This window comes from Lactuca sativa, chromosome 4, assembly GCF_002870075.4.
Source record: "Lactuca sativa cultivar Salinas chromosome 4, Lsat_Salinas_v11, whole genome shotgun sequence".
Lineage (NCBI taxonomy): Eukaryota > Viridiplantae > Streptophyta > Magnoliopsida > Asterales > Asteraceae > Lactuca > Lactuca sativa.
The window spans coordinates 151,233,052-151,243,210 of record NC_056626.2 but is presented as its reverse complement, the minus strand read 5'-3'; the positions used below and the strand labels follow the sequence as shown (position 1 = coordinate 151,243,210).

Genomic DNA, 10,159 nt, shown 5'->3' with positions numbered 1-10,159 from the left:
CATACACACTCTCTTAAAATTGAACCCTCTGCATACCTATCATCTTTGACATTGCAAATCCCCCCCCCCCCAAAAAAAAAAAAAAAAAAAAACCAAACACCATTTTGAATCGATTACCTGTGTTGATGGGTGTAACAAAATTATACGTGAAGAACAATAAATTATGGATGTAAGACATTCAATATATAGGTGGCGCTGGTTGTGGTGAAACTCCCAAATCACCATGACCACCATCGCATTCAGGAGAAGACATGCCAGGATTAGTGTTTCCATCATAAGTCTTCTGAAACTCCATATATGCTTTCAAATCGACTTTTCCAACACTTAAAACCTCGTCGGTAATCGTGGTCGGAGAAAGCACCTTCCTGGCATTAAGATCCTTGACTGAGACTCCACTTGTAACATGATTAATTATTAATCCCTAGGGTTCTTTCTTCGTTAGTGCGTATCCAGATTGCTGGTTTGAACGGAGTCGGGTCGAGCGTATCCGAATCTGTGCCGATAAACATAGATCTGCGATTTGCTTAAGGTGAAAATGCCATCAGATATCGATTTATGGAAGATACTTATAAAATATAATGGTGTATTTACTCACAAAAAGCAATGAAAACTTTATATAAAAAGCCAACAACGGAAATCGATTTTTAGGTGTAGCACCATTGAAAAACTAGATTTTATTGTAGCACCACCAGAACCTGAAAAATTGGGTGTGTTCCTTGTTGGAAATCGCAGAAGATGAGATATGTGACCGAAGAGGGAGACGAGGGGTGGGGATCAAGATTTGTTTGGATATTGGGTGTGGATGAACACAATTTTAAAGAGGGAACATATATGCAATTTTATTTATTTTTAATATATTTTTTTTTTGTAAATCTAGGTTTTATTGATTTACACCAGATCAATTTTTGTTCTTTTTTTCTTGTTCTTTTTTGTAGATCTAGATTTAGGTGAGGGAGTTCACCAGAGAAGATGAAATGGTTGGTGGGGAGAGAGAGAGAGAGAGAGAGAGAGAGAGAGAGAGAGAGAGAGAGAGAGAGAGAGAGAGAGAGAGAGAGAGAGAGAGAGAGAGAGAGATTATATATTAAATTTCATTTTTTTTATTAAAATAAGAGAAAACCTCATAAATGACAGAGTGAGGCATAAGAACCAAACATCTAAAGTTTTGAAACCACATGGACAATCTATGATGTTTTTTAAACTTAGAGAGTAAATTTTAGATTTCAGGATACCACAGAGACCATTTATGAAGTTTTTGTCATTTTTTTATTAAATTTTTTGTTAATTTATTATTATTATTATTATTATTATTATTATTATTATTATTATTGTTATTACATTTTTATTTAATATTTTAAGATTTAATTAATTGTTTATATTTTATTGATCAATTTTTTTAGTTTAAACCTAAAACACAAATGTTACATTAGGATAAGATTATCTAATTGTTAAAAGATGGGGTTTTTGGATTGAAATATTTGTTCTTTAAAACAATCTAAAAGGGAAACAAGTAGAGATCTTTTATGAGATTCTTAATCATTGGATCATGAAGACAAATTGTAGCCCTAACCATTGATCGTTGCTTTTGTTACTTAATTAGCTAGGAATCATTGTGTTTGAATGGTCCCTTAAGTTTGGGAGAGAGAAAAAATATATATAGAAACATGTTGGGATAATGTCTTTTAACCATACAAACTTTGTCCAAGCGGTTTAAATGGTTCCTTAAGTTTTTTTTAGTCATTCTCACCTAATTCTACGGGTTTAATACGTTAATATGCCACGTAACTATACATAATCATAATTTCTTTCACCTCCTCCGTCTTTAGCGGCCACTAGTGTTTACCTTTTGTTTCAAGTTAAATCAAAATCCTAGTCTTTAAATGATACCCGAAGCAAACCAAAGGGAATCCACTAACTGATTTGACATCCGGTTGATGTTTAATTGCTGCAGGTAGATGTGACAATTTATGACACGACACGATAAAAATACACGACATAAAACGAAATTGGGATGAAAATGTATTTCAAATTCGTATCGTGTTCGTGTTAAGTGTAAAAAACACGATGTCGTTTCGTATCGCGTTCATGTTCAAAATTAGACACGAAATTGACACGATTTACCATTTCTTTGTCGTGTTTGTTGTGTTATATATGATTAAATATTTAATTAAATAAACCAATTTTTAGTTTATGTTATATTGTCATGTTGTGTCGTGTTTGTTGTTTTTTAATTCATTCATTTTAATGTTAGTTAAAAAAAACACGACATCGTGTCGTGTCGTGTTTGTGTTACCTAAAATTTTGTCGTGTCATGTCAGACAAAAACACAAAACGATAACACAATTTGTCACCCTTAGCTGCAGGATACAGATCTAAGTAAGTTTTACTTCATTTTCATATTTTTAGTACAACTAATTGTAAACGGTTAAAATTTAGGGTTTTTAAAGCTAAAAAGGTTTGATCTTTTAGCTCCCTTGAGCTGCGATCCGGATCCGGTATAAGGTAATGGTTGAGCTAATTTTCATGGGTTCTTATTTGGGCTTACTGGGTTATTCGTTTAACCAAAAATTTCATACCTGAATCTTGTTGACTTTTTATGAAAATTCTAACTCGTGATTATGTTTAGTTGTTGAAATTTGATTGCGAACTTGTAATCAATCTTACTATTATATGTAAATTCAACTTGTGTCGTTGATCAAACATGCATTTGAAGTAGTTATTTACTAAAGCTTGAGTTATCACAAGGTTTCTCAATGTGTAATTACATTAATTAAAGATCCATAGAGGACGACTTAAATGCCTAAATTGTTATCATATTTATTTTTTAAATAAAGGGCTTCAAGCCCAACGGTATTAGGTGTTGTCTTTTCTTTTTGAGGTTGAAGGTTCAAGTCTTGTCAGAGACATATATGGATTTAGGAGTATTTATATTTGCCCGTTAAAAAAAAATGATTTTTAAAACTTCAATTTGATTCGGTGAAAGTTATTGAGCTATAAGTACAAGTTACATATATGTGAATGCATCCGATTCAACTTCAATCCCCCAATTTTGTATAATTCATCATTTGTAATTCTTTTATATTGTAAATATTACTTTCATCTCCTCAACTTTCTTTGTGTAAAATATATTTTCTACCCCTCTAGTTTTTAAAATATCACTACCACCTTTATTTTCTAAACTTTCGTGTTTATCCCACGTTATATATATAATTTGATTTTTTTAAGACAAAATTGCAAAAATGGTCCCCGTGGTATGCAATTTTTTGGGGTTTTAATCCAAACCCTGAGTTTTTTGAATTCATGGTCCTTTTGGAGTGGTTTCTATGTAAAACTAGTCCCTCCGAAAATTGAAATGATTATAATACCCTTGGGGTATTTATTTTTCATTTTTCTTTCATTTTTTTAAATTTAATATTTATTTATTTATTTTAACTATTAAAAAAATAATAAAGGATCTCTCTCTCTCTCTCTCTCTCTCTCTCTCTCTCTCTTTCTCTCTTCTTGATGATCCATCACCCAAAACACCCACTCTCATTGTAGAACCAGTGAAGAAGAAGGAAAGGACCGATGATTCTTCGCCGATAGTAGCAGGCTCAACCGTCTCCACCTATTTCCACCGAGCACCCGCTATCAAATACCCCCGAAATTGTTGTTGTACTGTCTCGATACCCCTTCACAACCCTCTCAATGACTGTCATCCCTTTCGTCTCTGTCTCCTGTCGAAGAACTAGAATCACAGGTGATGTTTTCCCGGTTCCCTACTGTCGCCACCTCTATATCCCCTTCCCTTCCTCCTTCTGCTGAGAAACACCACCACAAGAACCCTCTCTGACTGTTGCTACCCTTCTCAATCCCCACAACCCCGATTGAAAGCTTGAACCGCCAGAAAAATCGACTCCTCCTTCATGCTTCATAGCGAATCAGGAAAAGAAGAAAGAAAGAAGACTGTTGTTGCTTTCGGTCCCTTTTCGTCTCCGATTAGATGGGATTCGAAGACCGATTCCCTTTCGTTTGACTGACAGACCAAACACAACCACCACAAGTCTTGATTTTCACCCTTTTTGCTCGATTAAACTCCTCAGGACCACCGGCAGTCGATTTTCCTTCCTATGTTGCAGTTGATTTGACCAGAAGATGAAGTAGGTCGTCGGAGCGGCCTTGCAATGCCGACGCCCTTCCTCTCCCCTCTCCATGATCCGTTTTTAACCACGACCGAGTACCCGTCGATTGTGGCCTTGCTCTTCTCAGCTTTCGCCCGTCACGTTCTCGCTGCTACTTCGACCAGATGAAGTCGAAGAGGAAGAGACCCCCTTCTTATTTTGATTGTATTGCTTTATTAGAGAGAGGGGGAGAGAGAGAAAGAGAGAGAGAGGGAATGAGGTGTGGGCCCTATTTTATATTATATTAATAAAACATTAAATTAAATAGAAAAAAATATAACAAATATATCAAGAGGGTAATTTAGTCATTTCAATTTTCGGAGGGACCATTTTTACATACAAACTAGTCCAAAAGGACCACGAATCCAAAAAAGTCATGGTTTGAACTAAAACTCCAAAAAAATGCATACCACAGGGACCATTTTTGCAATTTTGTCTTTTTTTTAATAACTTTCGCTTGTTAACATAAAAAAAATCTTGTATGATGGTATAAATTAAAGGTGATCAACGTTTGTATGCATTTAAATTCGAGTTTGTCTACGTTTCAACTTAATTAATTTTATTATTTATTATTTTTATGTTTTGGTGTTTATTTTTATGTATACTTCCTATGTATGAGTCCGATCATATATAATAGGATTTTTATTATTTGAAATTTCATTCGTTAATTAAAGAGAAAAATCTACATTGTCGCTGCCTCAATGTGCGGTTGTACAAATTATGGTATATGTATTACAATGCAAGAAGATGTGATATGCTATATTGGTTGAATTAATTGTCATTCCTATAAGCAACAAAAACATATAAAAACTCACAGCAAAACACGAACTCAATTACTAGTTAGTAACATTTTAGATCTAACTTATAATTTTACAGGATCTGGTTAAAGTTCTAAACCATTCAAATGGAACCAAATGTAGAAGAAGCTCATAGAGATAAAGAGAATGAAGAAAGTTATTGGGATGAAGGAGACGGAAGTCAACTTACAGTTTGTGTTTGCTGAGAATCAAAAAAGCACCAACTTACAGTTTGTGTTTTCTTTAATTTAAAATCAATTTCGTATTGTAGCCCATTATCCCATCATAAATCTAACTCGGTGCCCCACTTTTCTTATGAAAAGATCTTAGTCCATATATCATCGTAGGCACTTTCTTACTAAACAAATATAAACCTTACGTTTCATGTACAAAGTTGGAGATCACTGGGACACCTGCCCCCACACCTCATAGGTGGAGAAGAAGCATAAGCATGGAGTGAGTTTATTTGTAATTTTCTTTATTTTTTTTTTATTAAAAAACCCACATCATTAGGTGTAAATATATACAAATAGTTATATGACATATTAAACCTATAGTATTAGGTTAGGTTATGGTGACTAAATGAAAAGGTCATGACCCACGACCCACATTGTTCTCTACTTATATGCAAGAAAAAAACTTAAACGACCATTTAAACCATTTGGAAAAACTTTGTTGGGTTAAAATAATATTATCCCAAACATGTTAAAATAATATATCGGGTCAATATAAAAGAGGAGGTTGGGTCGGGCTCAAGGAACCATGACCCAAATAGTTTTATGCAAGTCAAAATGTCAACCATACGAAAATTCCAATTGCAGAGTAATATCTCCTGAAAATTCCCCTTTTCATTCCTCTGTTTTCTCCCTCTTGACTCATTGGACATAATACAGGCTTCATGATTGACCCCTAAGATCTAGTACTCTATTATGAATTATGATCCTTCCATTTATTCCAAAACCGTCAAATATGATCACGATCCTCAATCTTCTCGGTACGAAATCATCAATCTTGTAAGGATCTATGTATCTTGACACCATTTACGTACATGGATTTCAAAGTTGTTTGCTTTTTCCATGTTTTTGTGTAACTAGATAGATACATTCTACATTCCCATTTGAAGGAAACATGGAAAGTGGTTATGCGCCCGTTCCCAAAGAATCTTTTGTCGAATTGCAATTACAAGACAATCAAAATTACGGATCTCAAAACCCTACATTTTCCGAGAAAAATACTTACCCCGAATTCATCCATGATGAGGATGGAGAAGGGTTTGTAACACATCGAATTGATTACTTAGAAACCGGTGTTCTTGATGACGACATCGATATCGATTACGATACCTCACACCTTACAGAAAAATCCTCAAATTCTGGGGTCTACGGCGCCGTATTCAATCTAACCACAACTGTAATCGGCGCCGGAATCATGGCATTACCCGCCACCATGAAAGTTCTTGGTTTGGTTGTCGGAGTTATTTTGATTTTCGTAATGGGTATCCTCTCAGAAATCAGCGTCGAATTACTCGTTCGATTCACTGTTCAATGCAAAGCTTTATCTTATGGAGAAGTCGTTGAACAAGCATTAGGTAAACCAGCTAAAATCCTGTCAGAAATCTGTATCATTCTCAACAACGCCGGCGTTCTAGTCGTTTATCTAATCATCATGGGCGACGTAATGTCGGGTTCCCAAAATCACGTCGGAGTATTCGATCAATGGTTAGGCGAAGGCTTCTGGGATCACAGAAAGCTACTCATTTTAATCGTTTTAATCCTTTTTCTCACACCCCTTTGCGTATTAGACAGAATCGATTCATTAAGCCTAACTTCAGCTGCTTCAGTAGCATTAGCAGTCGTCTTTGTAGTCGTTGCTTTTGGTGTCGCGTTTATCAAACTCGTTAGAGGCGAAATCGAACCTCCAAGATTGACACCCGATTTTGGATCAAAAAAGGCAATTCTTGATTTACTAGTTGTGATTCCAATCATGTCAAACGCATTCGTTTGCCACTTCAATTTACAACCCATTTACAACGAACTTGAAGGGCGTTCACCTCAAAAGATGAATAGAATTGGTCGAATCACAACAGTGCTCTGTATATTAGTCTACTGTTCAACCGCCATTTCAGGGTACCTTCTCTTCGGAATCGATACAGAATCAGATGTTCTTACGAATTTCGATAAGCCACTTGGGAAAGAATTCAGTAACGCTATAAATTACATAGTTCGTGTCGGATATATTCTTCATTTGGTTCTTGTTTTTCCGGTGATTCATTTTTCTTTGAGACAAACAGTGGATGCATTAGCTTTTGAAGGGTCAGCTCCTTTACATGAAAGTAGAAAAAGGTGTTTGGGTTTGACATTTACACTTTTGGCCCTTATATTTTTAGGGTCTACTTCGATTCCAAGTATTTGGACTGCGTTTAAGTTTACAGGGGCAACGACAGCTGTCTCTTTGGGGTATACTTTTCCTGCTCTTATTGCTCTTAAATTAGGTGGTCAAGGGCAAGGGTTGACCAACCGGGAAAGGGTTTTTTCATGTTTGATGTTGTGTTTTGGGATCATGGTTAGTGTTGTTGGAGTTGTGACTAATATTTATAGTATGCAAAGCGATTCTGATTGAGTTGTTTTTTGGAGAAATTAACGTTAACACTTGTGATGATGCTGGATTTTGCTTCTAGAAGGATGATCTTTGGGCGGGAAAAGATTGATTAGGTTATGGATTAAGGAATTGTAATCATCTTTGGTTACTCAAGACACCCCTTTTTTTTTCTGGGGTTATTGTAAGTTTATAATACATGATAGTTGCTAATCATAATACATAAATTCAGTATTTTTATGCTTCTGTAATTGTATTTTGATTTTGTATTTGAGGTTAGTAAAGATTTTAAGCTATTGTTTTAATGTAAACTGAAATAAGTTCTTAATTCTGCTGGTGTAGGCCTTGTAGATATTAGGAAACCCCAAAGGGTTTTCATGATAGGCTTTGAGATAAAATAAAAGACATGGTTTAAGGTTTGGTGATAACATTGTGTGGTGTTTTCCCTAATTGTAGTTTCCCTTCCCACCAATATGTTCTTAAAAGATGGTTAGAATATTTTTAAAAGATCTTTGAGTATCTGATTTACCACTCATAAACTTTTGGGATTTGGGATAAAATGATAATCAATGAAAACCCAAAATCAAGATTATAATCAGCAAAAAGCTTGGATCTTGGAATCTTGAATTTAATTAGCTTCTTATTAAAGGCTAATGATTTCGAGGTAGTTAGTAATTGTGGCATTGAATGTAGATACTCATTTTTCAAATCATAGATCCCGGTGCATATATCATAGTTATATAACTAATTCTCATAATGAGTCTTGATCATGATGTATGTCTCTCCCATTATGACTAGTGAGCAGTTTAGTGAAAAGCTTTTTTTCTTTTCTTTGTAGAGAAGGTAAGAAAAGGCCAAAAGGTAGGGAACTAAACCTATGAATCATGTGTCCAAAATTTTAATTATAGATTTTGGCAAGGTTGTGAAATCCTACCTAGGCTTTTTTTTTTCCCTTAGGTTTGTAAGATCATGATATCCTAAGGTCCTACAAAAAGAAAAAAAAAAAGCACAATTAATTATAACTTTTAAGTTTAAAACATGGAAAATACATCTCAACATTCACCTTTTTAAGAAGCGTTAAAAAGTTCAAAACATTAGTCATACAAAAATACTATCTTGTTGTCGAACATAACAATGGCGCATACAACAAAAAGTTCAAGACATTGTCCTGTTCTAAATCCAAAATAATTTCTCCTAAAAATCTCTTACATTACCCACACTTGCATTAAATAAAAACCTAAGATGTCAAAGTAAAAGTAAAGCTATTATGACAAGCAACACATATTATGTTCATGTTACAATTCTTGAAAGTTGAAACAAATATTATGCTAATGTGAGGTCAATTATGAGCAAAAATATGTAACAACTCATTAAACGTTTCTATTTTCTTAAGAAACTAACATCACATTAATTCACAATAAATATACAATTACAATGGTCCCAAAGGGCTATCCAAACAGGACCAAAGTGAGTTGGATATATAAACAAGAGTACACTAAACACACACATTAACAACCTCCTACAATTTGATCGAGAGGTTTGGACCGAATGTTTAAACTGGTCTGAAACTTATGAAATAGTGATGTTGGAAGCCTTTTGGTAAAAATATCAGCATATTGGGATTTCGATGGTAGATGTAAAGCTTGTATACATCCTGTAACACTCATAAAAATTGCACCAATTTAAAACATTTTAATTCATTCAAAAGCCATTAAGTTATTACAATTTGTTTTCAAAAGAGTTTAAACATCAGAGTATCCCCAGAACCAGATCACAAAATCATGAAGTATGAGGAGCGGTACGATCACGCCTTCGCCCTGCCACGATCTACTGAAGTACCTGAAACCAAAACACTATAACTGTAAGCCCGAAAGCTTAGTGAGTTACGCCCAAAATACCCACCACATATAACCGTACTCATATCATATCACAATACAGAACAACCATGCATATCGATTCTACAGTGTGACTGGTCCGCCCGCATCGGGCCTTCAATCCACCTAGTCCACCCTATGAGTCTACAGTATGACTGGTCCGCCCGCACCGGGCCTTCGGTCGGCCTGGTCCACTTTCCAAGCCTCGGCACATCTGGACCACCCTCTTGGGCCTTCAGCCTATACAAACTTCTCGCTGGGCCTTCGGTCTATCCAGTCCGCCCTGGGTATGTTGGCCTACAACACAAAGCATGACCCGCCTCAACCCAACCCCAACCAAACAACCATGTGCACATAAAACAGTTAATCACATAACAATCCTCAGCCAAACAAATGAATCTATCAGGTCATGCAGCATAGCAACATCCTAACCAGGATACCGACCTAACCGGTCACTAACATAACATTACCCTACATACCAGGATACCGACCTTAACCAGGTCACCAACATAACACCACCCTAAACCAGGATACCGACCTTAACCAGGTCACTAGCATAACACCATCCTAAAACCAGGATGCAGATCTAGCAACTCAAAAACATATCAAACAAATACTCAGATTCCCATCCGATAAAGGGCCGACCTTGGTGCCTTAGACCCTGTTGATATAGTGAGGATAACTCACCTTACAACTGCTGAACCGAATCACGAAAGCACAAACCCGAAGCACTGCC

At 35.6% G+C, this 10,159-nt stretch overlaps 1 protein-coding gene across 1 annotated transcript; it reads left to right on the top strand.

Moving 5' to 3' along the window:
* Positions 1-5,698: 5,698 nt before the first annotated feature.
* Positions 5,699-7,793, top strand: LOC111892321 (amino acid transporter AVT6E). Its single transcript, XM_023888399.3, has one exon. It carries the CDS (start codon positions 6,083-6,085, stop codon positions 7,571-7,573), a length of 1,491 nt encoding a protein of 496 aa, XP_023744167.1. The 5' UTR covers positions 5,699-6,082; the 3' UTR covers positions 7,574-7,793.
* The last annotated feature ends 2,366 nt before the right edge of the window (positions 7,794-10,159 follow it).

Excerpts from the sequence above, each read along its gene's own strand:
- LOC111892321 (XM_023888399.3), top strand. The coding sequence starts at position 6,083 with ATGGAAAGTGGTTATGCGCCCGTTCCCAAAGAATCTTTTGTCGAATTG.